The 27610-nt window shown below is 43.4% G+C and overlaps 1 protein-coding gene across 2 annotated transcripts in view; it reads left to right on the forward strand.

Annotated features, from left to right (window-relative positions):
- The window catches only part of CRHR2 (corticotropin releasing hormone receptor 2), a 168102-nt gene that overhangs the window by 85713 nt on the left and 54779 nt on the right, over window positions 1–27610 (forward strand). For both annotated transcript variants that reach the window (XM_058182355.1, XM_058182354.1), the window contains one exon: window positions 16367–16452. In XM_058182355.1, coding sequence (XP_058038338.1) covers window positions 16367–16452 — 86 coding nt within the window. The remainder of the gene's footprint in view (window positions 1–16366; window positions 16453–27610) is intronic.

Here is a 27610-nt window from a genome sequence, read left to right on the forward strand (position 1 = left end):
AAAGTACCAGAAAGCAGGACTCCTGCTTGAGCAAGTGGTTCGACTAGAAGACCTCCAAGGACCCTTGTAGCTCTGATTGATGGATTAAGCAGTGGGTTCTCTTAACTATCTCAGATTCCTTTACGGTTGTTATATGTACAGAATGATACCTATACTTCTTTCCAACCCAGCCTCGATTCATTGCACGACTGATATTTATAACTGGTCCTTAGTACTCACGTGGAGAGCTCTTGAAGCCATTTCGGGGTTTAACTGAGCCCTCAGAATCACTTGAATCAAAGTTCAATTGGCTATGGAAATTTCTTGGAACTGCTCCAAGGACTGTGTTGTAGACAGGAGACGTGATGTGTCCCTTCCCCTCTGTTGAGGGGGGAGTGTTCAGTTTTAACTTGGGGGGGGAGGCTTTTTTATCCCTCTTTCAAACCAATGGTCCACGCTGTCCAGAATATGGCTGGCTAAACATAACAGATTTAAATCTCAAACTTCCTCTTCAAGAAATCCTGTTTTCTATTAAAGAAGGAGACACTGTATTTGATCATGCAAATATTATACGCTGCTACTAAATACAGATTTAGCGCACACCACGAGCTGTCAATTGCACGGTGAGAAAATTATAAAAGTCACGAATTCTTCCCCTTCTTGCTTTCTCTGCCCAAATTCTGTGCTGAGAGCATCTGAGAGCATCTCTTTTCCTGGAGGAGTGATTTCCCCTTTAATGCAATTGTAGGTTGTGCATCGTTCAGACCAATTTCTGAAATTTGGCGACTGGATGACCTGTGGACTTCAACTCCCAGAATTCCCCAGCCAGCCATGGGAATTCTGGGAATTGAAATCCATAGGTCTTCAGTTGCCAAGTTTGAAAACACTGATTTAGATCAGAGGTAGGTTTTAGCAGATTCTGACAGGTTCTGGAGAACCGGCAGCAGAAATTTGGAGTAGTTCGGAGAACCAGTAGTAAAAAATTCTGACTCGCCCCCATCTATTCTCTGCCTCCAGAGTCCCAGCTGATCCGGAGGAAATGGGGATTTTGCAGTAACCTTTCCCTGGAGTAGGGTGGGAATGGAGATTTTACAGTATCCTTCCCCTGCAACACCCACCAAGCCACGCCCACCAAGCCATGCCACACCCACAGAACCGGTAGTAACAACACTACTGATTTAGATGATGTTTTTTTCAGGGAGAGAGGCCTAAAACTATCCAAAGCCCCAACCTTTTTCATCCTAGCAGACAATTTCTGCAGAATCCGACCCATTGAGAGGAACGATTCTGATAGACTCGTAGAAAAGGGAAGACATGCAAGCCTGATTTTATTGCCGTAATGTTGGAAACCTGGACTTGATCTTCTGGGAGACTGATTAAGTTCCCAAATCGGCTCTTGCTGTTGAATAAATTGCATATTACAAAACAGCAGCCAACAAAAGGGGGCTGATTGAATTACTTTTCCGGGTTTTTTTTGCGTTTGAAGATGTTCGGGTGGAGAGAGAAAAAAAAAAACCAGAACCCTTTAAGGAGTCATTACAGAAGGAGAATATCTTAAGAAGAAATCAAAGCTTTGGGTTCCATATTAAGGGTTTTCTTCTGTACACAAAAAGGATTTGGACTTTTCAGACCAAGCAGCGTAGAATAACAGAATAGCAGAGTTAGAAGGGACATTGGAGGTCTTCTAGTCCAACCCCCTGCTCAAGCAGGAAACCCTATACCATTTCAGACGAACGGCTGTCCAATCTCTTCCTTAAAAACCTCCAATGTTGGAGCACTCGCAACTTTGGGAGACAAATCATTCCACTGATTGATTGTTCTCATTGTTAGAAATTTCTCCTAGTTGCTTCTCTTCTTGGTTAGTTTCCATCCGCTGCTTCTTGTCCTGCCTTCAGGGGCTTTGGAGAATAGGTTGATCCCCCCTTTTCTTTGTGGCAGCCCCTCAGATATTGGAATACTGCTATCATGTCACGCCTAGTCCTTCTCTTCATTTAAACCAGACATAACACAATTCCAGCAACCGTTCTTCGTATGTTTTAGCCTCCAATCCCCTAATCGTCTTTATTGCTCTTCTCTGCACTTTTTCCCGAGCCTCAACATCTTCCCTTCTTTGCTTGTTTCCCTAGAAAATTTGTCCTATAATCTGGTAGTGGGATTCAAAAAATTTTACTACTGGTTCTGTGGACGTGGCTTGGTGGGCGTGGCAGGGGAAGGATACTGCGAAGTCCCCATTTCCTCCCGATCAGCTGGGACTCCGGAGGCAGAGAATAGAGGGGGTGGGGCCAGCCAGAGGTGGTATTTACCTGTTCTCCAAACTACTCATAATATCCGCTAACAGTTCTCCAGAACTGGTGAGAACCTGCTGAACCTGATTATCTGCTATAATCATGGAGGGTTGTGTAGGCTAATCAAAATGTATCCTGTCCCAATGACTTTAGTGTCATTCCAACATGGAAATAGTGAGGTAGGTTGTCCTCGACCTATGACTGGTTTGCTTAGCAATTGTTGCTAAGCAACTTTATCTGGAAAAAAAGGCCAATAAACCCAGTTCTGATGCCCTCAACATGACATGACTGCACTTCAGGTGCTCAGAAACGCAGTCACATTTTTTTTTTTCATTTTGTCACAACAGTATATACAAACATTGTCATAAATAAAACAACATATCATGAAGAATATATATATATATATATATATATATATATATATATACAAGTAAAAAAAATGCATCAGCTATATTAATTTGATATAATGAAGGGAACAATAGGAACTAGAACGGTAGGCACTTTTGTGCTCTTATGCACGCCCCTTATAGTCCTCTTAGGAATGGGGTGAGGTCAATGATAGACAGTTTTTGGTTGAAGATTTTGGGATTTTGAGTAGAGACTATGGAGTCAGGTAATGACTTCCAAGCATTAACAACTCTGTTGCAGAAGTCATATTTTCTGCAATCAAGTTTGAAGCGGTTGACATTTAGCTTGAATCTATTTTTTGCTCTTGTAATATTGCGATTGAAGCTGAAGTATTTTATAGGAAGGATATTGCAATAGATGATTTTGTGTGTTAAACACAGGTCATGTCGAAGTCGACGGAGTTGTAAGTTTTCTAATCCCAGGATTTCAAGCCTGGTGGAATAAGGTATTTTGTTGTTTTCGGAGGAGCGAAGAACTCTTCTAGTAAAATATTTCTGGACGCGTTCTATTGTATTTATGTCAGAGATGTGGTATGGGTTCCAGACGGATGGGCTGTATTCAAGAATAGGTCTGGCAAATGTTTTGTATGCTCTAGTTAGTAGTGTAGAGTTTTTGGAAAAGAAGCTGCGTAAAATTAGGTTTACAACTTTTAGAGCCTTTTTTGCTATGTAGTTGCAGTGATTTTACTTTCAGCGAAAGTTTCCATAGTAAACTTTGGAAAAAGTGAAAAGAAGAGCAACTAAGATGATTAAAGTCCTGGAGACTAAAACATATGAAGAACAGTTGCAGGAACCAGGTACGGCTAGTCTAGAGAAAAATAAGAACTAGGGGTGACATGATATGCGTATCCCAGTATTTGAGGGGCTGCCCCAAAGAAGAGGGAGTCAAGCTATTCTCCAAAGCCCCTGAAGGCAGGACAAGAAGCAACAGGTGGAAACGAATCAAGGAGAGAAGCAACTTAGAACTAAGGAGAAATTCCCTGACAGTGAGAACAATTAATCAGTGGAACAACCTGCCTCCAGAAGTTGTAAATGCTCCAACACTGGAAGTTTTTAAGAAGAGATTGGACTACCATTTGTCAGACATGGTGTAGGCTCTACTTCTTGAGCAGGGGTTGGACTAGAAGACCTCCAAGGTCCCTTCCAGCTGTAACTGATTGATTAAACAATGGGTTTGCTTAACTATCTCAGCATTCATTTAATGACCATCATGTTTGTCTAATAAGCACCACGTTTCCTTAATGACTACTGCAAAAGACATCATAGAATCAGATCAGTTGCTTAATTGACTCAAATTATGGCCATCATGGGATACAGCCATAAAGAGCAGGCTCAATTATGGTCATATGTAGAGAACTATCGATAATTTTTTTCGCTCCTGTCCTGAATTCCTTGCATGAGTGATCTCTTTTGTACATTGTCTTTGTCGTGTCCCACTCCTCCGCTGACGGCCGGGTCAGGGAAATCCGAATCAGGCTTGCCTCTGCAGCTCTGCCCAAAGTCCTAGCAAAGTCCTCAGAGCAGGCAGGAGACCAGAAAGTGACTTCAGCAAGATAAGTTCGACTTTGCCTGACTCAGAGACTGCCAGAAAGCAGATCCTTTATATAGGCCATGGGGTGTGGCTCCATGACTCAGCACTCATTAAGGCCTGCCCCTCCCTTCCTTCTGTTGCCTCCGCCTATCCAGTCTTCTGATGCGAGGGTCACTCCAATCAGCAGCTGTTGGAAATAAACCTTCCTCAGGCTCACATGCTGTGGAGGAGGGGGAGGGGTCTAGCTGCTCCGTTTGCCTGGGCATGGAGCCAGGGCTGGGGCCGGGGGGTGCTCCCTCCTCTGCAGCCTGCTTGGGCATGGAGCCAGGGCTGGGACCGGGAGGTGCCCCCTCCTCTTCAGCTTGTCTGGGCATGGAGCCAGGACTGGGAACGGGAGGCATACATTCCTCCGTGTTCGGGAGCAGATAAGAAGGCCCCGGCTGCTGTGAGAGCGGGCAAGACACAACAGTCTTTGCAAACTTAAACATGCTTAATGCGATGAAAAGAAGAATTGATGCAGGAGGTGGAGGACTCAGTCATCCAAATGTAGACGCCAGGTCTTTCTTCATACCAAGTTGCCTTCTGCAGGTAGTCCTCGACTTATGACCACAATTAACTAACAAATTTATTACTTGTTAGCCTTCTGAGAACAAAGAAGGCAAACCCCAATGGTCATTTTCTCATTCCCATTTGAGCTAAGCGAGACCGTTGTTAAGTGAGCTGTGCCCTATTCAATGACCTTTCTTGCTACACTTATTAAGTGCATCACCGCAGTGTTAAGTTACTAAAGGTGGTTGTTGTGAATCTGGCTTCCTCATTGACTTCGCTTGTCAGAAGGTCGCAAAAGGTGATCAGGACCCAGGGTCACTGTGACCGTCATAAATTCAAGCCACTTGCTGAACATCTGTATTTTAATCACATGACCATGCAGATGTTGCAACAGTTATGAATGTAAAAATGGGCATAAATTACTTTTTTCAGTGCCATTTCAAGTTCAGTCAGTAGATGAATGGTTGTAAGTCAAGGACTACCTGCAGCCCATCTGGTAATGACTTGGGCATAAGTGATTGCAGGCAGCTTTAGCTAAAGGCAGTGCCTGTTCTGAACTCGGCTCACTTAAAAAGCAGGAAGCAGAGTCTTGGTCCTGGCAAAACCCCTATTATTCACACGACTTTCATTCACAGTCAGCAAGGCCTGTCCAAACAGTCTTTCAGAGGAATGTTTATCAACACAGACCTTATCTCGCTTGGCAAGCTACCAAGTAACTAGTTTCCAAATGCAGTACAAGGCAAAACTTGGCACAGACTCTTGAAACGACCAACCGAACGAATTGTTTCCTGCAAAAGCACCCTCCCTGTTCACTCCTTTTTTGTTTCCTATGGGAGGGGCCAATCACCTCCATGATGTGGCTTTACTCCCAAGTCGACACACACTGGGAAGAGGCTCCAGCTGTTCCTTTGCCTTGCTACTGTCTAGCTCCCTCCCTGCCTCCAACGCAGAGCCCTCGTCTGAGCTTTCTCCAGCCCCCAGGGCTGGCCGATGTTCCTTCCCAACCTCCACACTGTACAACTCTGTTGCCAGCTCTGCTGGCCGCCAGCGGGCCACAAAAGTGCCAAGATCTGACCTCCGCAAAGAGATCAAAACCATATTTATTTATTTATTTGTTTGTTTGTTTGTCACAACAGTATATCTAATCATAAGCGTGAAATAACTATACGATATATAAGCATAAGTATGTAAAAACTATATTAATTGGATATAATGAAAGGAAACATTAGGACAGGAACGGTAGGTACGCTTGTGCTCTTATGCACGCCTCTCACAGACCTCTTAGGAATAGGGTGAGGACAATAGTAGACAGTTTTTGGTTAAAGCTTTGGAGATTTTGGGAAGAGACCACAGAGTCAGGTAGCGTGTTCCAAGTATTAACAACTCTGTTACTGAAGTCATATTTTCTGCAATCAAGATTGGAGCGGTTAAATCTATTGTGTGCTCGTGTATTGCAATTGAAGCTGAAGTAGTCTTCAGCTTCAATTGCCTGTTTATATCTTTGTTTCTATGTTTCTATCTTGAAACATAGTTCAGCATTCTTAATGGGTTTTGCGGTTGCGAGGATAACTCTAATAAACATGGACAGAATGGTTTTGAGGATGTCAAGATTTCTAAAAATACAGACTTGAACACTGGAGAGACGTGGGAGGTGACCTTGGCAGTAAAGATCTTGAAAACGAGAGACATAAAGTAGCTTCTCCTTTTGAAAAATCAACGGAGGAACTGCCAGAGAGCAACGATAGATATAAAAAAATATTCTCTGCAAGAAAGCGAAGGCGGAACAGTGTTCAAAGGAATTTATCCGTGGGCATTGGCTGGTTCGAATTGTCATTAATTTGCCGATTATGCGTTTTATGATAATGTCAGGCAAATAACTAGGATGTTTGTTTCCTGATAATTTATTAGTTAGTCTTCTGAGAAGAAAAAAAGCAAACCCCATTGGTCGTCTTCCAATTTGAAAGACAGGCACAACTGCAGAACTTATATAAAAATGAAACTAGAATCTTTTGACCTGCTGTGGAAAAATAGACCTGGATTCCATGACTGGAATGGAGGAAATTATAATTATCTCTAAACACTGGCTATTGCCACATCTTGTACAGGTGATTTCGACTATTAAAATTACGTTTTTATGAGAAAATAGTTTTTATTTTGCTCAAGGCAGATAAGAGGAAGCTCAGCTACATCACATCCAGCCTCCTTCGAACCAGCTGCTTCTCTTTTGTGGGTCACAACAGCCCTCAATGCCCCTACAATGAAAAGGGCACTTTTAATGGGCGATGTTAGACATTTTGTGGTTTCCTACCCCAATAAACAAGGTTTACTGCCTTGTTTTCACAGCTATGCATAGCTAAAGTTGAGAACACATCTCATCTTAATTACGTTGACCAGCTATGAACCCTGGACAGAAAATAATTGGCACATAGCCCTCAGGTGCCTAGTGCCCTCCGCTTCTACATCTCTCCATCATAATTTGATTTGTCCTAGGATGCTACAATGCAAAATATGTCACAATAATTTAAAATTTACCTCTGGGATTCATCCCTTCTTAAACTGCTGGCTTTCAACTGCTGGAAACACAGCAAGCAAGGATCTTTCTCACCTGCCCTAGATACAGCTAATTCCCAGAGCTGTGGGTTTGTTTTCTGGGATTGATAAAATTTGGGTAGTAAGTGTGAGTGCAAATTGGCAAGGAAGCTTCTTTTCACAGTCATAGCTAAGGGTCATTTCGAAAACAAGTCAAAGAAGTTTAGGTTTGTCAGAAATGTCAATACTACATCCAGTTTTGGTCACCACACTACAGAAAAGATACGGGGAGACTTTGGAAAAAGTGCAGAGAAGATCAACTGAAATTATTAAAGGCCTGGAGACTAAAACATATGAAGAAAGGTTGCAGGATTTGGGTTTTGGCTAATCTAAAGAAAAGAAGAATTAGGGGTGACACGATAGCAGTATTCCAGTACTTGGAGGTTTGCCACAAAGAAGAGGGCGTCAAATTATTCTCCAAAGCACCAGAGGGCAGGACAAGAAACAAAAGTTGGAAACTCATCAAAGAGAAAAGCAACCTGGAACTAAGGAGAAATTTTCTGACAGTTAAGACAATTAACCAATGGAACAGCTTACCTTCAGAAACCTTGGGCACTCCATCACTGGATGTTTTTAAGAAGAGTCTGGAATAGAAAGTCACTTATCTGAAATAATATAGGTTTTCCTCAGTAGTGCATTTCAATTTCACTCGCTACTAGTTTGCTTGTGGGTACATGCGCGATGCTTCTGCACAGAAACGTGCGGGTGGGTGGAGCCTGCCACTGCGGTCACTACCAGTTTGCCCAATCTGGGGCGAACCGCTAGCAACGCACTACTGGTTCTCCTGCTTGAGCAGGGGGCTGGACTAGAAGACCTTCATGGTCCCTTCCAGCTCATTCATTCTATTCAATTAACCCGTGGAACAGCTTGACTCCAGAAGTTGTGGGAGGTTTTTAAGAAGAGACTAGACAGCCACTTGTCTGAAATGGTGTAGGGTCTCCTGCTTGAGCAAGGAACTGGACTAGTAGATCTCCAGGCTACGGCCCTATTCTATTCTAAGAGATTCTAAGAGTGCATCTGATTAGCGATATGTTAAGCCAGATCTTGTCTGTTTCACATCAGAAGCTCCTTGAGGCAGACTTTTTTTCCCTGAAAGAATTGAAATGCTGGGAACATCAGCTCCTGCCACCTGGCTAGTCCTCAGATTACAGCCATTCGTTTAGTGACCATTCAAACAGCCTTGAAAAAAGTGATTTATCATCAGGGTTTAAAATGAGGGGCGCTTGGTGCCTCAACCCTGAGCTACAAATATTCTACTTATGATCATTTTTCACCCTTACGGCCAAGGAGCACGTTAGTTCACGTGGTTAGGATGCTGGGCTGGAGCTAAGCAAGCCCTCATTCAAGACTCCGAATGCTGCTGGATGGTGGATATTTCACAAGAAGAGTCCTCCACTCTTCTGCTCGTAACAAAATACCTTATGCCACCAGACTTGAAATTCTGGGTTGAGAATATTTAGAACTACCCCGTCTTCGGTATGACCTGAGCATCGCTCATAAAATAATCTGCTACAATGTCCTTCCTGTCAATGACTACTTCAGCTTCAACCACAACAATACAGGAGCACACAGTAGATGCAAACTTAAAGTGAACCGCTCCAAACTCGATTGCAGAAAATATAACTTCAGCAACAGAGTGATCAATGCCTGGAACGCAATACCTGACTCTGTGGTCTCATCCCAAAACCCCCAAAACTTTAACCTAAAACTGTCTACTGTTGACCTCACCTCATTCCTAAGAGGCTTGCATAAGAGCACCAGCATGCCTACCATCCCTGCCCTAATGTTCCCTTTAATTGTATTCACTTTATGTATTCAATTCACGCTTATACTTGTATATATTATCTAATATGTACTCGACAAAATAAATAAATAAATAAATAAAATGGGTTCCTGTCATTCACACCAATGCCTTGACAGGGACATAAAAGGAGACCCCACAGGCAATGGTGATGTCACCGGCTAATCCTTTCAACCCAAAAGTGCCTTAAATCGGTGGCCCCCAACCATTTAGGGCAGTGGTTCTCAACCTTTATAGTGCTGCGACCCCTTAGGTACATGCTGCGACCCTTTTAATACAGGATGGAGGCATTAAAGTGGAGACTCCTCCCCTATTAAGTTTATCGCGCCTGAAGCCAGATTAGGCTAGCGATTGGGAGTGATTGCAGCTGGCTTGAGAGGGAGACATCAGAGCAAAGATTTCTCTCTTTTTTAATTCATCGCTCTTGAATTTGAATTAGTGATTTGAAGAGCCTGCAGCTGGCTTGTGGAGTCAACCACTGGAGCGCGATTCTTCGACTCGCAAGTATACTTCCCATATTTCCGATGGTCTTAGGCGACCCCTGGCAAATCGTCATTCGACCCCCAACGGGGTCGCGACCCACAGGTTGAGAACCGCTGATTTAGGGACTGATTCCATAGAGAAAGATTTCCCCACGAACCGGCAGGAGCATGGATTTGGGATGCTGCCTGCATGCCACGGATGGGGCTCCACTTCCTTGCGCACCTGAGTTGCTGGTGTGCCATGGACTGGTGCCAGTCCACAGACTGAGGTGTGGGGACCCTCTGCCTTAAACGATGCCTCTGACCCAAAATGGGAGTTACGACTGTCGCAACATCCCCACAGACACATGATCAAAATTTGTACACTTGGCCAACTGGTTGGTTCATATTTTTGAAGGCTGCAGTGTTACCTTTTGCGAACAGCCAAGCAAAGTCAACGGGGAAGCCTTAACCACTTAAACAACCATGTGACTAGCTTAACAACTGCGGTGATTCACTTTACAATGATCGCAAGAAAGGTCGTAAAATGGGGTGAAACCAGGGGTGAAATGCTCCTGGTTCAGACCAGATCGGCCGATCCAGTAGAAATGGCGGCAGGTGGTTCAGAGAACCGGTAGCAAAAATTCCAGGGGGCCCCCCTCCCATGCCCAGCTGAGCCGCGCGATCATCAGAGGTTTGGTTTTTTGTTACTTTTTAAAGCATTTTTTGAGCAACCTCTTCAGCCAGGTTGTAAAAAAAAATACCTTTAAAGAGTTAAAACAAGGCTCTCACAATCCCAACTGAGATGCCTTGTATGTCAGAGGCTTTTTTTTACTTTTAAAAGCATTTTTTAAAAAGTAAAAAAGGTGAAGCCTGCTAGGCAAAAAATGGGGGAGTGGGGAGTTCATTTGAGAGAGAGAGGGAAGAAAGAAATAAAGAGAAAGAAAGAAGGAGGGAGGGAGGAAAGGAAGGAGGGAGAGGAAGGAAGGACTACACACCTGGCACTAGACGCAGCTTCAGATGATAATCCAGGGCTAGAAGGGACCTGGATGTCATCTAGTCCAACCCTGCTTCAGCAGGACATTAGTTAGTTTCTGTCTTTTGATCCCCGTCACATAGCCACGCCCACCCAGTCACATGACCCCCCCCACCAAGCCACGCCCACAGAACCCGTAGGAAAGAAATTTAGATATCACCACTGGGTAAAACTCATTTAACCATTATCTTAATTCACTTAACAACAGAGCAAGCAACAGAATTTCATTTTTAATGTGAGCCAGTGTGCCCATAGTAAAAAATGACAATAAAGGTCTGTCCATCTGTCTATCTTTCTTTCTATTTATCTATCTATCTATCTATCTATCTATCTATCTATCTATCTATCTATCTATCTATCTATCTGTCTAATCTCTCTCTCTCTCTTCTATCTAATCTATCTCTCTCTCTTCTATCTTTTCTTTCTATCTGTATCTATTTCTATCCATCCATCTTCTTTCTATCTACCATCTAGCTATCTGTCTGTCCGTCCGTCCATCCATCTATCATCCATCCATCCATCCATCCATCCATCCATCCATCCATCCATCCATCCATCTATCTATCTATCTATCTATCTATCTATCTATCTATCTATCTATCTTGTCTACCAACAGGAAATTTGGGCTCAATTGTGGTTGTAAATTGAAGATTACCTGTAACTTGCCTGGAATATTTCTAATTATGCATAGATCTTCAGATTTTCCACATGTTGCAACAGGATGCCTCCAAATTGAATAAACATGCTTTTCCTTTCCCTCAAAAATGAATATTTTGTATATGGAAATAATACTGTAATTTAGCATTTCAAAAGAATCTCTTTCCTATATATTATGTGCCCTTTCAGAAAGGACTAGATGGAGGTGGATAGAAATATGACATTTTTGTGTGCATTTTAAGAGAGCATTATGGAGCCATGCATAAACAGAGAGGAACGGAGTTATGAGATTCTCGCCTGTGTGGAAGTGAATGGGACTGGAAGTAGAGCTTCTTCCAAACTTCTTCTTCAAGGTTATGGAGATTCTCAGTCATCCAGGCCATGGTGTTCTCAAAGGTGCTTACTCAGGTGATCCTGAGGACACAGATAAACCTCCATTTTGTTTTGGCTCCAGCCCCCACCCCTGGCCTGGACCCTGCCAGAAAGTGACTCAGAGAGTGAGGGGGAAGGGCCGTCAGGGCTCCCCTCTGCAGGGCCGGCCTCTCTGGCTCAGCTCCAGGAGCCAGAGGTAGGTGGAGGAGGTGACGAGGCCTCTGTCTCCTGTATCTTCCCCCGCCCAGGCAACACTTTCAGACCCAGCTGTGGACAATCAGTCCTGGTTAGATCCCTGGTTTCATAGACAAGAGAGGCGGGAACAACAGAAGAAGGGGTGGAGCAGGCCTAGAAAGTGCTGAGTCACAGAGCCATACCCCACAGGGTATAAAAGCAGGAGGGGCTGCTCTACTACTTCGTGACGGACAAACCAAACTGACTGGAGAAAACTTGAGCTGAACTATTTGACTGAGCATTTGGCTTGGATTGTTGTTTGTTTCTGACTTCCTGGTTGCTCCGGTAATGAGCTTCTGACACGCCAGCATCAAGGAAGATAAAGAAAACCTTGGCAGACGCTCGCTGGTTTGCTGCCAGATCTGATAGCTGCCGTGGACTAAATTGCCAGCTAATTGAGTCAGTTCACGTGCCTCCCAGACTGAGATGGGGGGGACAGAACATAAGTGCTTCAATGACCCTCTAAAACAGGGGTCTCCAACCTTGGGAACTTTAAGACTTGTGAACTTCAACTCTGGGACTTGCAGTTAAAGTTAAAGTTCCCAAGGTTGGAGACCCCTACTCTAAAAGGATGCAAATGACCAGCTGTCTGCAAGGAATATAACTCCTTCCATTCTCCACCATCCAGCCAGAGCTGAAGAAGCTTCTTGGATGAGAAGCGAAACATCTTCATAAGAAAAAACAAGAAAGTCCAGTTGCCTTCTGAAAAAGCACTTTTAGTTCTAGGTTGCTTCTCTCCTTGGTCATAAGTTGAGGACTTCCTGAATTTGCTTCGTCTGAAATAGCAGAAGAGAAAGACAGACCATTCGCATTAGAAACTATATACCAAGCATTGATTTCTACTTCACCCCCCATTCCACCCCTTGCGGAGAAAATAAATCATTTATTTTCCGTTCTCAAGAAAAATCCACCTCCTTCATGTCTGAATCTGGTTGAATCATCATAAAAATTAGATTGTAGATAGTCTGCCTTCAACATGAATATATTCATCACTGAGGAAATGGGTTCATGGCTTTTTTATTTTGCCTGCAAAATAATGTGAGGGGGCTGGATGCTTAAAAATTAATTCCTTCGATCGGAAGAAAAGCCCTGTCATTTAGAAATGGGTTAAACAATTGCAACAATTCATATGATTCAATTTTTTTAAATGTCATGATTATCATAATTTTATGCTTGTCGTGTTTGTGTGTGTGTGTTCTGCGTGTCTCTGTTTCTGTATTGAAACAAGTTTTGATCTCCCCAAATTATATCTTTTCTGTGCTGGTTTCTAATTCCAGACGATTCAGGAAATGTGAACCTTTTATAATAAACCTAATGTTCAAGTAAGCAGTTTTGCTGCGTTTGCTCCTGGTTTTCCATGGATGGAGAAAATGAAAATGGGTAGAAAACTGGATTCTATAGAAAGCTGACTGCACAATGGTATAGTACAGAGGTCAGCAACCTGCGGCTCTGGAGCCGTATGTGGCTCCTTCACCCCTTTGCTGTGGCTCCCTGTTGCCGGTCGTCTCCACAGCTGATAGGGCTTTCGGTTATGTCGTGTCCTACTCCCACTCCGACGAACGAGTCAAGGAAGTCCGTAACAAACTTGGCAATTAAGCCTGTGCAGCTTGCCAAGTTCCTTCGAGGTTTATCAGGGCAGGCAGGAGTCCAAGTTGTGACTTCAGCGATAGAGTCCGATATCAGCAAACTAGATAAGACTTTGCTTGACTCAAGGTTGGAATGCCAAAAGCAGGTCCTTTATATAGGCTGTGGGGTGTGGCTCCATGACTTAGCGTTTATCCAGGCCTGCCCCATCCCTCCTTCTGCTGATGTCGCCTCTCAGATCTCCGGAAGCGAGGGTCCTCCCACACTGAATTGTCTTCAGCTGGATCTGCTGTCAGCTTCTGGGAAAGGGAGGGGTCAGAGGGAGTAGGGCCAGCACCTGGCTGGCTTCCTGCTCTGAAGGCTGAGCCAAAGGAACACACGCTGTATGAGTGAGGCTTATCGGCCTTGTCCTTTCACTCCTGGAATCCTCTCCGGGCATGGGGCCAGGGCCGGGGGCTGGAGTCATGACAGGCCATTCATTTTCATTATCAGACTCGGAGTCTGATAAAAGGCCCAGTTGGAGATGGGAGGGGCCCGGCTGAGGAGAGAAGGGAGGATGAGTCACAATAGGTTAGGACAGGTAGAGGAAAAAGGATGCCGTGCTAGGAGGAGACTCTATGGTGGGGGAACCGGACTTCCAGTTGGCTCCAGAATTGAATGGGGACTTCCGGTTAGGACCTTTGTGGCTCTTTGAGTGTTTAAGTTTGCTGACCCCTGGTATAGTACATGGGAGGGAAGTCAAAAAAGGCAAAATGGCATCATAGCAACACAAACAAGACCTAAGCAAGAGAGCTGTTGCTGGGTCATTCTCCTTTAAAAGAAAGTGTAATCCTCGACTTACAACCATTCATTTAGCGACCATACAACACAACATCACTGAAAAAATGTCATTTATGACCGTTTTTCACACTTACAACCATCGCAGCATCCCCTTGCTCGTGTGATCAAAATTCAGCCGCTTGGCAAGTGACTCATATTTATGACAGTCGCAGCATCCCGGGGTCACGTGATCCCCTTTTGCCACCTTCTGACAAGCAAAGCCAATGAGGAAGCCAGATTCATTTAACAACCATGTTACTGACTTAACAACTGCAATGATTCGCTTAATGACTGTGTCAAGAAAGGTCATTAAAATGGGGCAAAACTCACTTAACAGCTTAATAACATAAATTTTGGGCTCAATAGCGATTATAAGTCAAGGACTACCTGTATACATATGGACGGTTTGTCCAAAATTCTGAATTTCACCGATCTATATTATATTCCAAATCTCTTGCTTTTGTAATTTGTGGCAAGTGAGATTATATTTGGGTGTGATTGTCTTTGATAAGAACAAACAGGGTGACATCAATAGAAACACAAGAAAATAAAAGAATGGATGAATAATCTTGTGATTTTGGGATCTCATTATGTTAGAAATAGAATAACAGAGTTGGAAGGGACCTTGGAGGTCTTCTAGTCCAACCCCCTGCTCAGGCAGGAAACCCTATACCATTCCAGACAAATGGTTAGCCAAACTCTTCTTAAAAATTACCAGTGTTGGAGCATTCACAACTTCTGGAGGCAAGTTGTTCCACTTGATTAATTGTTCTGACTGTCAGGAAATTTCTCCTTAGTTCTAAGTTGCTTCTCTCCTTGATAAGTTTCCACCCATTGCTTCTTGTCCTGCCTTCAGGTGCTTTGGAGAATAGTTTGACTTCCTCTTCTTTGTGGCAGCCCCTGAGATATTGGAAAACAGCTATCACGTCACCAATAGTTCCTGTGTTGTAATACAGATAGTTCTTGACTTACAACCAGCTGTTTAATGACCATTCAACACTACAGCAGAACTGAAAAAAGTGACTTATAAATCTTCCTCGAATTTACAAGCAATTGAAGTTACAATGGAACTGAAAAAAGTGACTTACAGCTGGCCCTTGCAGTGGTGAAATCCGAACCGGTTTTCTACCAGTTCGCTGGCCATGCATGTACACTGTGCGCCAAAGGTGCACTGCATGTGCAATGCTCACCAAAGGAGGCTTGGGAAGGTAAGTAGAAGTGAAAGGGGGAATCAGCTGAGGTGCCCAATTTAGCTTCATTAAAAAGCAGGATTTCCTGCTTTCTAGCAGAGCTAAACCCCGCTGCACAGCTGATCGTCAGAGATACCGGTTTGGAGGAACCTGTAGCCTTTTTTAACTACCGGTTCGCCTGAATGGTAGCTTTGTTTTTCTTTCTACCAGTTCGCCTGAACCTGTAGTTTTTATCATTATCGGTTTGCCCGAACTGAAGCAAATCAGTAGCATTTCACCCCTGGGCCCTTGTACTTATGACTGTCACAATATCCCCATAGTCATATGATCAAAATTTTGGGCGCTTGGCCACTGGCCTGTATTTTTGACAGGTTCAGCATCCTGGGGCCACGTGATTGCCATTTGCAAGCTTCCCAGCCAGCTTCTGACAATGGGAAGCTGCATTCACTTAACAATGGTGTGATCCACTTAACAACCGTGGTAAAAAAAAGGTAATAAAATAATTTATGGTTCACTTAGCATCCATCTTGCAACGGAAATTCAGATCCCAGTTTTGGTTGTAAGTCAAGGAATATCTTTACAAACATGACAGCATGGCGCGTATTTTCTGTGTTTCGGATTGCTGAAATATTGGCTCAAAGACTTTTGCTGCTGTTCAGATCCCTTTGTCCCTGTGATCAATGTCACATTGGCAGAAAATTACAATTTTTGTCATATTTGCAGCTGCTTAGCAGATCTTCCCAGTGAAACCAGGTCTGGTTTCTATATTTCAGACTTTTATCCTTTTTTTAAAAAAAAAGACAGAGTTGTGTTAGTGCTTTTGTTTGGAAGTTCGGCTCAATGTTTCTTTTTGTGTCTCTTATTCTCTTTAGGAAATGCATATCGAGAATGCATGGAAAATGGGACATGGGCTTTCAAAGTTAATTACACGCAGTGTGAACCGATTCTCGACGAAGAGGTAGGTTGATCTGTGATTGGTTTTCCTGGGTGGAGGGATCAGGTGAGGGATGTGTGCAGGCGGGTGCAAAAACATCAAGGTGGATCAAAGCTTTGCTCCTTTTTGATCGTGCGATTGCACCCATCTTTTTTTTTGTTTTTTTGTTTACATTTATATCCCGCCCTTCTCCGAAGACTCAGGGCGGCTTACAGTGTGTAAGGCAATAGTCTCATTCTATTTGTATATTTACAAAGTCAACTTATTGCCCCCCCAACAATCTGGGTCCTCATTTTACCTACCTTATAAAGGATGGAAGGCTGAGTCAACCTTGGACCTGGTGGGACTAGAACCTGCAGTAATTGCAGGCAGCTGTGTTTTAATAACAGGCTTCTTAAAGCCTGAGCCACACCGCGGCCCTATCCATCCATCTTCATTTTTTTTTCTACAATTTCTAAGCAGGTGCTTCTAGAAAGAAAGTCAAAACCTGCAAGGTGTTAGTTGCAGAGTCAACGTTCAAAATCTTTTACATGCATCACACAGGTAAACAAGTGAGCATGTGGCTGCACCGAGCATCTCGCACATGTAGAAAGGAAGGATGAAAAGTAAAATGGACAATTACACAACACACCCATTTTAAGAATTGCTCCCCATCCCGCTTTCTGTGGGCCAAAAGTAAATATAAACTTCCTCCTTGGGCGTTCAGACTAACTTAGAGGGCGACTCCTACAGTCTTTAGAGAATACTTTGAAGTTTGTTGGGAGCTGACCTTCCCTAAAAATAACCACCGTTCTTAATTTGAACAGCCTGCTGCATCATTAATTGATTTAATTAAATTAATATTTAACTGATTGCTGCATCTTTAATTAGTCATCGCATTAAAAAAAAAAAGTCGAGACTTTGGAAAAAATGCAGAGAAGAGCAACTAAGATGATTAAAGGCCTGGAGATAAAAAACATATGGAGAATGGTTGCAGGAATTCTGTATGGCAAAGCTGGAGAAAAGGAGGACTAGGAGTGACTTAATAGCAGTGTTCCAGTATTTGAAGAGCTGCCACAAAGAAGAGGGTGGGGGGGTGTCAACTTAACATAACATAATAAGAGAGTTGGAAGGGACCTTGGGGGTCTTCTAGTCCTACCCCCTGCCCAGGCAGGAAACCCTATACCACTTCAGACAAATGGTTGTCCAATCTCTTCTTTAAAACTTCCAGTGTTGGAGCATTCACCACTTCTGGAGGCAAGTTGTTCCACTGGTTAATTATTCTGTCAGGAAATTTGTTCTTAGTTCTAAGTTGCTTCTCTCCTTGATTAGTTTCCATCCATTGTTTCTTGTCCTGCCCTCAGGTGCTTTGGAGAATAATTTGACTTATGGACTTATTTTCCAAAGCACCTGAAGTCAAGACAAGAAACAATGGATGGAAATGAATCAAGGAGAGAAGCAACCTGGAATGAAGGAGAAACTTCCTAATAGAGAGAAAAATTAACCAGTGGAACAGCTTGCCACCAGAAGTTGTGGGTGCTCCATCCCTGGAGGTTTCTAAGAAAAGACTGGACAGCCACCTGTCTGAAATTCTATAGGGTCCCCTGTTTGAGCAACGGTTGGACTAGAAGATCCCTAAGGTCCCTTCCAGCTCAATTCTGATTGATTGATAGAATATTATGGGATGGGATGGGATAGGATAGGATAGGATATCAGAATTGGAAGGAACTTGTTCATACTTACGAAGTTTGCAGTGTCCTAGAGCAGGGATCGGCAACCTTAAACACTCAAAGAGCTATTTGAATAGAATAGAATAGAATTTTTTTTATTGGCCAAGTGTGATTGGACACACAAGGAATTTGTCTTGGTGCATATGCTCTCAGTGTACATAAAAGAAAAGATACGTTCATCAAGGTACAACATTTACAACACAATTGATGATCAATATATCAATATAAATCATAAGGATTGCCAGCAACAAGTTATAGTCATACAGTCATAAGTGGAAAGAGATTGGTGATGGGAACTATGAAACGATTAATAGTAGTGCAGATTCAGTAAATAGTCTGACAGTGTTGAGGGAATTATTTGTTTAGCAGAGTGATGGCCTTCGGGAAAAAACTGTTCTTGTGTCTAGTTGTTCTGGACTCATTTCCCACAGAAAAGAAAACACCGGGAGCCACAAAACCCTTTTGACATCTAAAATGAAGATAACACTGCACCAGGGGTGAAATCTAAAAAGTTTCCCTACCGGTTCTGCGGTCGTGGCTTAATTGGTGGGCGTGGCTTGGTGGTCAGATGACTGGGTGGGTGTGGCCAATAACAATAAATAATAAAAATAATAAACAAAGTATACAAAACAATAAGAGGTACCAAAAACCAACTTTCACACTTTACACACGCACACAACACAACACAACTGACTCACACACAATGTAAAAGCAGCTGCGCTTCACCCAAAATGGCCCCTGCAACAAGCAGGAACATCACACAGCCACAAAAAGCCCAAAAAACAACTTTCACACTTTACACACACAACACACCACAACACAACAGACTCACTCACTCACACACACACAAAATGCCACATACAGCTTTGTGAGATTTTGTGTGTTTGTGTAGCTAGAGTGAAACACTACAAAAATACACCAAATCTCAGAAAGCTGCACAAATATTTTATTTTATTTATATTTTTAGATAAAAGCAGTTAAATTTAAAACTTCCTTTTAAATTTAGATGTAGCAATTTAAAGTTAATTGCTATGTCTAAAAAAAAAAAACTCTTTAAAAAAAAACCAATTAACTTTTTTTTAAAGCTCCCCCCCTGTTACTTACCAATTCAAAAGACAAGGCAGGCAGATTGAGTTGCTCACTGATGAGATGGATTTGCAGGCAGGCAGATTCAGTTGCTAACTGATGCAATTGATTGCAGCAGCCAAAGCAAAGCAAGGCAGGAGCGAGCCCGAAAGCAACAGCAAATAGACAAGTGGGGATCAGGCGATTGGGTGGGCATGGGCGACGGGAGCGGGGGGGCAGGGATTTTTGCTACCGGTTCTCCGAACTACCCACCCCCATTGCTACCGGATCACTCAATCCAGTCCAAACCGGGAGCATTTCACCTCTGCATTGTACATACGGTTTTTTACCTTTATCCTATGTATAAAAAAACTATAGTGTCTTGTATTTACAAAATCAATGACCTGCTACAGAGAGAATACATTTTTATTTCTGGATGCAACAAAAACATTTTGAACTCCAAAAAAAAAAAGGGGGGGTGTCAAAAAGCTCAATAAATCACGTGCTGCCAGATGTCACACAGTGGCAGTTGTGACGCATATTTTGAGTGACAGGGAGCCGCAGCAGAGGGATGAAAGAGCCACAGTTGCAGACCCCTGTCCTAGGGTCATGTGATCCCATTTTGCAACCTTCAGACAAACAAAATCAATGCGGAAGCCACATTCATTTAACAACCTTGTTACTAACTTAACAACTGTATTGATTCTGTTGTATGAATGCAACTAACAAAGAAAGAGAGATACAGAAACTTAATGATCCTCCCAATCAAAGTTCCTCATAGTAGTCAGTAGCAACCCCTGTGAGTTGATTGGTCTATCTAAGGCAGGGGTCTCCAACCTTGGCAACTTTAAGACTTGTGGACTTCAACTCCCAGAATTCCTCAGCCAGCAAAGCTTTGCTGTAGACTTCAACTGTAAGACTTGTGGACTTCAGCTCCCAGAATTCCTCAGCCAGCAAAGCTTTGCTGTAGACTTCAACTGTAAGACTTGTGGACTTCAACTCCCAGAATTCCTCAGCCAGCAAAGCTTTGCTGTAGACTTCAACTGTAAGACTTGTGGACTTCAACTCCCAGAATTCCTCAGCCAGCAAAGCTTTGCTGTGGGCTTCAACTGTAAGACTTGTGGACTTCAACTCCCAGAATTCCTCAGCCAGCAAAGCTTTGCTGTGGGCTTCAACTGTAAGACTTGTGGACTTCAGCTCCCAGAATTCCTCAGCCAGCAAAGCTTTGCTGTAGACTTCAACTGTAAGACTTGTGGACTTCAACTCCCAGAATTCCTCAGCCAGCAAAGCTTTGCTGTGGGCTTCAACTGTAAGACTTGTGGACTTCAGCTCCCAGAATTCCTCAGCCAGCAAAGCTTTGCTGTGGGCTTCAACTGTAAGACTTGTGGACTTCAACTCCCAGAATTCCTCAGCCAGCAAAGCTGAAGTTGAAGTCCACAAGTCTTAAAGTTCCCAGGGTTGGAGACCCCTGATCTAAGAGAGCAATAAATGACTGAGACGTCAATAGGAACAAACTGAACCTGAAAGAGTGGAGCTAAAATTCACCAATTTCCAAAAAACTACAGATGGTCCTCAACTTACAACTATACGTTTAATGCCCTTTTGAAGTTAACCATGGCACCGAAAAAGTGACTTATGGATATATTTCACCCTTATGACCCTTGCACTATCCCCATGGTTCACGTGATCCAAATTCAGACACTTGGCAACCGACTCAGATTTATGACCATAACTGTGTTCCCGGGGGAGGGGGGTGTTGTCATATGAATCACTGCAATTGTTGATTTAGTGACAAGGTTGTAAAGTGAATCTGTCTTCCCCATGGCCCTTGGTTTGACCTTGGGACACAGCAACGGTCATAGATATGAACCATTTGCCAAACATCTGAATTTTGATTTATTTATTTATTTATTTATTTATTGTTTATATTTATATACCGCCCTATCTCCCAAAGGACTCAGGGCGGTTTACAGGCATTTAAAAGCAAGAAATACAATAAATACAATTCTAAAAACAATTAAAAAACTTATTCAAAAGCCTTAATTAAAAATATAAAAATTAAAACCCAAGATAAAACCCATAAACTAAAATCTAACTCAGTCCTGCGCAATTAAATAGATATGTTTTAAGCTCGCGGCGGAAGGTCCGAAGGTCCGGAAGCTGGCAAGTCCTGGGGCAGTTCATTCCAGAGGGTGAGCCCCCACAGAGAAGGCCCTTCCCCTGGGCGTCGCCAGACGACATTGCCTCGCTGACGGCACCCTGAGGAGTCCCTCTCTGTGATCATGTGACCGTGGGAATGCTGCAACTGGGGTGGGCGTGGCCAGTTCGCTGTCACTCGTTTTGGGGCCACCTGTGGTGGCCCGAGCGTTCTGCCCGCAAAAACGGACTCCTGAGCTCCGTTTTCAGCTGCCACGGCTTCCTGCAACCCTCTGCCAGCGAAAATGGAGTAGGGAGTGCCACCTACAGCCCTCACGAGCTCCGTTTTTGCTGTTAAAGGTACTGTGGCAATGGTGAAATCCAAAATTTTTTTACTACCGGTTCTGTGGGCGTGGCTTTGTGGGCGTGGCATGGCTTGGTGGATGTGGCAGGGGAAGGATACTGCAAAATCTCCATTCCCACTCCACTCCAGGGGAACGATACTGCAAAATCTCCATTCCCACCCCACTCTGGGGCCAGCCATAGGTGGTATTTGTCGGTTCTCCGAACTACTCAAAATTTCCGCTACCGGTTCTCCAGAACCTGTCAGAACCTGGTGCATTTCACCCCTGCACTGCGGGCCAGTCCTTTGCTGTTTTCAGGGCAACCCTGATGGCTGGATCTAAGGACCCCATGGGCTGGATTCAGCCCCGGGCCTTGAGTTTGACACTCTTGGTGTTGAAGATCTGTCTGATAAATCAACAACCTGAATAAATGTGGTCCTTCCAGGGTTTTTTGTGCACTTTTTCAACCGCACCTGGGGTTGAACCAATTCTTAAGCAGCTTTAGTTGCATTGTGAGTGTTGTCAAACTTGGAGTGGTTCCTTTTCAAAACCCCTCTAGACCCTGGAGTATTGAATGTTCTCCTTAGCTAGACAGTCCTTAAATTAGAAATGTTTCCAAAAGTTATCTCGGTTTGAAAGATACAATTTCATTTGTTTGGGGGTTGTTGGTTTGGTGTTTTTTTTTAATTGGCTCTTTGGGTTTGCTAAAAGGACTTGATAAATATCAAACATGGAATATTCCCCAAGTCTTTTAGAGTTCAACTCTTGGGAAACAGATGCGTTTAGAACCAAACATTTGTCGGAAATCTTATCTTTGATTAAAGCTCAGGTTTTTCTCTGTTTAGAATGACCTTTTATTGCGGTTTATTAGTTGTTAATTTTAAGAGGTGGTGCACATTGCATGAGCTGGCTTCTTTTCTTAGTTTTTAAAAGCAGGATTTATTCCCATCCATCTTTTGAATTTAGGTAAATAAAAATCGAATGTCTAAAAACAGAAATAAAGCATTTCTGGATTGTTTTGATGAGGGGAATATTCTCTGTTAACTTTCCAACCCTCTGTAACAAAAACATCCAGAGATATGATATACAAATAGACTGTTACTATTATTATCCAACTGCAGGCAGATATTCATTTTCCTGGTGTAAAGTGTGCTTTGTAGTGTATTAGGATCAAAAGCAGAAAGAAGCTTCAAAGGATACAGAGGCACAGATGCAGCTTCTGTCTACTGCAATTTTAAAACAGCCATGCCAAATTCGGTGATTATAAACAGAGGGATAGAATCAAGATCACGTCAAGTGTTGATACCACTTTATAAAGCCTTGGTAAGGCCACACTTGGAATACTGCGTCCAGTTTTGGTCGCCACGATGTAAAAAAGATGTGGAGACTCTAGAAAGAGTGCAGAGAAGAGCAACCAAGATGATTATCTACGAAGTCTCTCAAGATTCAAAAACGATTTGAGAGCACATCATCATGGTGACCTTGTACAGATGACCCCTTGTCCTACAACCATTTATTTAGCAACTGTTTGAAGTTACAAACAGTCCATTGAAAAAAATGACTTAGAACTGATCCTCACACTTATGACGGTCACAGCCATTCACACATGATCAAAATTCGGCCAATGTTGCAGTATTCCAGAACGACATGATTGCCATGTGCAATTCAGTGGTGAAATCCAAATTTTTTTTACTACCGGTTCTGTGGGTGTGGCTTGGTGGGCGAGGGAGGGGAAGGATACTGCAAAATCTCCATTCCCTTCCCACTCTGGGGCCAGCCAGAGGTGGTATTTGCCGGTTCTCCAAACTGCTCAAAATTTATTTATTTATTTATTTATTATTGATTTAATTAAATTTTTATACCGCCCTTCTCCCGAAGAACTCAGGGCAGTTCACAGCCAAATAAAACACAATAATATAATAAAAACAATAATTAAAAAACCTATCAAATATGGCCCAATTTAAAATACATATAAAGCAATAAAACCCAGTTAAAATTTACAACCCCCATAATAAAATATTAAAATTCTAAAATTCTATGCCAGTCCTGCGCGAAGAAATAGGTACGTCTTCAGCTCGCGGCGAAAGGTCCGAAGGTCAGGAAGTTGACGAAGTCCCGGGGGAAGTTCGTTCCAGAGGGTAGGAGCCCCCACGGAGAAGGCCCTTCGTCTGGGGGGTCACCAGCCGGCATTGCTTGGCCGACGGCACCCTGAGGAGTCCCTCTCTGTGAGAGCGCACGGGTCGGTGGGAGGCAAACGGTGGCAGAAGGCGGTCCCGTAAATAGCCCGGTCCTAAGCCATGGAGCGCTTTAAAGGTGGTAACCAATACCTTGAATTGCACCCGAAAGACCGGTTCTCCAGAACCTGTCAGAACCTGCTGAATTTCACCCCTGGTGCAACTATCCCAACCAGCATCCAATTTTGGGAGAAGCCAGATTCACGTAATGATTGCATGATTCACTTAACAACTGCAGTGATTCACTTAACGACTGTGCCCCCCCCCCAAAAAAATTCAAAATTGGGGATGGTTCACTCAACAACTGTCCTGCAGTGGGAATTCTGGTTCCAACTGTGGTTGTGTGTTGAGGACTACCTGTATAGCTTTTACAGCACAGTCCTGAGACAAGACACACTTGATGTTACAAGAGCAGGCAACTGCTACGTGCTCGCCTCAGATATTCCAAAGTACCTTTCTGCCTTTGAATTGAAATGTTACCCAGCTCTAATAAATATCCAGTAATGGGGTAATAATTCATCAGCTGAACATCTGCTTGTTGACTGGCTTTGAAGGTGCCAGAGTCACCATTAAAAACCTGCAGAGTGGGGGGGGGGGTGTCTTCCACGCAGATGGCTCGTTTCGCAATATCCATTAATGGACTGGAATCACATGTCCCGCTTAAATCGCTCATGGGCAGGATTAGCATCTGGTACAGAGATGAAAACCCCATTCAGCAATGGGAGTGGAGGGGCTACTAGGATTTGTGGGGGGGGTGGGGGTGTCAGCCTGCTCTCCTCCAGGTAGTAATGTCACAGCCTGGCTAGGCGGCTCAGTGGCTAAGATGCTGAACTTGTCGGTCAGAAAGGTCGGCAGTTTGGCGGTTCGAATCCCTGGTATAGGTCTGCGTGAACAGGGGGTTGTTCTTGATGACCTCCAAGGTCCCTTCCAACTCTGTTACTATTACCTGAAGGTGGAGGGAAGAGAGAGATCCTGGATATAGAGATAACTGTCTGGAGCAGCCCCATAAAAACAGGCTCCTCTAGGCCGTGATCGGAGATAAAGAGGTGAGGAATTAGGAATATGGGTGATTTGGCCTGCCTTCTCCCCATCTATAATGGCTCCCAACCCCAATGGGGTCACACCACAGATGTCCTTATTTTTATTTATTTATTATTTTACATTCCAGAAGGAAAACTAGGAATGCCCAGAAGAAAAACTTCAGAATTGTCATGAGCGAGAAAGGCTGGATAGCAGCCAGTAGGAATGGATAATTCTGCTTTCTCAGGATCAAGGCAAACTGGGTTAAAATCCATGGATAAGGGTTGCAGGACTTCAGTATGTCTAGTTTAATAAAAAGAAGGACTGGGGTGATTTGACAGCAGTCTTCCAATATCTAAAGGGCTGCCACAAAGAAGAGGGAATCAAGCTATTCTCCAAAGCAAGGTTCTGCAAACTTGGCTCTTTTAAGACTTGTGGACTTCAACTCAGCTTTGCTGGCTGAGGAACTCTGGGAGTTGAAGTCCACAAGTCTTAAAAAGAGCCAAGTTTGCAGACCCCTGCTCCAGAGCATCTGAGGGCAGGACAAGAAGCAACGGGTGGAAACTAATCCAGGAGAGAAGCAACCTAGAACTAAGGACAAATTTCCTGACAGTTAGAATAATTAACCAGTGGAACGACATACCTCCAGAAGTTGTGAATGCTCCAACACTGCAAGTTTTTTAAAAGACATTGGACAACCATTTGTCTGAAGTGCTATAGTTTCCTGCCCAAGCATGGAAGCAATTGAGGACCTCAGTGGTCCCTTCCAATTCTGCTATTCTGTTATTCTAGCTATCAGGTTAGGCAGATGACTAGATATTGAGCGGTTGATGGACATTTATGCATTTTCTTGTCCTGCTGTTTGCTAATATTCTCACTTTTTTTCTTCACTTTAGCCACATAGCGATACCCAGTAAAATGAAAAGAAGAACTAGGGGTAACGTGATAGCAATCTTTCAGTATTTGAGGGGCTGCCACAAAGAAGAGGGAGTCAACCTATCCTCCAAAACATTTGAAGGCAGGACAAGAAGCAATGGGTGGAAACTAGTCAAGGAGAGAAGCAACTTAGAACTAAGGAGGAATTTCCTGACAGTTAGAACAATTAGTCAGTGGAACAACTTGCCTCCAGAAGTTATAAATGTTCCAACACTGGAAATTTTTAAGAAAATGTTGGATAGCCATTTGTCTGAAATGGTATAGGGTTTCCTACTTGAGCGGAGGGTTGGACTAGAAGACCTCCAATGCCCCATCTAACTCTGTTATTCTGTTCTGTTATTTGTTTCATGGTATGTATATAAAACATTGGGAATCTGGGCAAAAAGACACAGGTAAGGGAATGGCCAGGTAGGAGAAATCATAACCCACATTTCAGCAGTGGGAGGGACGCTTAGAAGACACCCTCCCTAGTTTCTTCGGTGGGAGATAGGGGGAGGGGAGAGAATTATATTGTCTGTCTTGCAAGATTAATACCAATCCTACAAGGTAGACCAGACAGATGAACTAGTTCTACTTTATGGTAAAGCAACATTAACAGAGTCTTGCAAGTCTGGAAGTACAATTCCATCATCACCCTTTAGCCTCTCTGAGAAACTAGGGAAGGTTTCTCCTCCCCACTCATTGCGCAGTTGTGGATTATGCCATCTTTTATCACACTGTTGTGGCTCCAGCCCCAACACACACTGTTCCTTTGGCGGTGTCTCTATTTCCAAATCTTTCTCGCCTTTCGTTGCATCTTGATCTGCAGTTCTGTGTTGACTTGTTCCATAAATATTACATTACATCTCTGTGGATAACTGCTGTTATCTTATTTTATCTTATACTCATTTAAATGTAACATAGATATCTGCATTATCCCAAGATAGAACCCTGCTGAGTGGGCTGCATTTGCACTCCTAAATGATTCATAGCCTCGGGGACTTCAGAAACCGTTCAGGGGGATGAGCAATAACAGACACTCAAAACAAGTAGAGATATTGCGGAGTTCCAGTTAATGCTGGCTGGGGAATTCTGGGAGTTGAAATCCACACATCTTAGTGTTGTCAATTAGCGCTATCATTTAGATCAGTGGTAGTCAACCTGGTCCCTACCGCCCACTAGTGGGCGTTCCACCTTTCATGGTGGGCGATAGGGGTTTTGTCCGAAACTGAAGCACTTTCCTTTTTTTTTAATTTAATTGACTTTAAAAAAAAAATTTCATAGCATTATTTAAAAACATTTCCATTAGGTTTTCATAAAATTCCCCATGACAATTTAAATTTCTGAAAATATACTATTTGTATCGCCCGCGCATAATTTTAGTTCACTACATAAGTGAAACTTAATGGCACAAACTAAAGAGCCTCGTCCCAGAATAGCTCGCACATCTCCCCCCACACCACCCAGCTGTAACAGACAAGCAGAGCTGATAGCCAGCGCCCCCACAAACCCAATCCACAATGCGCAAGAGACATGCGCAGACGATGATACATGGCGCATTACTGTGGAACCGGTGGGTGGTTAGAAAATTTTACTACTAACAGAGATACAAAAGTGGGCGGTAGGTATAAAAAGGTTGACTACCCCGATTTAGAGAGAGAGAGAGAGAGAGAGAGAGGCAGGCAGGTAGACAAAATAGATGGATGATAGAAATAGATGAGAGAGGGGGGATGAATGGATGTAGGTAGAGGGCGGTGGG

The sequence above is a fragment of the Ahaetulla prasina genome, chromosome 4 (genome assembly GCF_028640845.1).
Source record: "Ahaetulla prasina isolate Xishuangbanna chromosome 4, ASM2864084v1, whole genome shotgun sequence".
Lineage (NCBI taxonomy): Eukaryota > Metazoa > Chordata > Lepidosauria > Squamata > Colubridae > Ahaetulla > Ahaetulla prasina.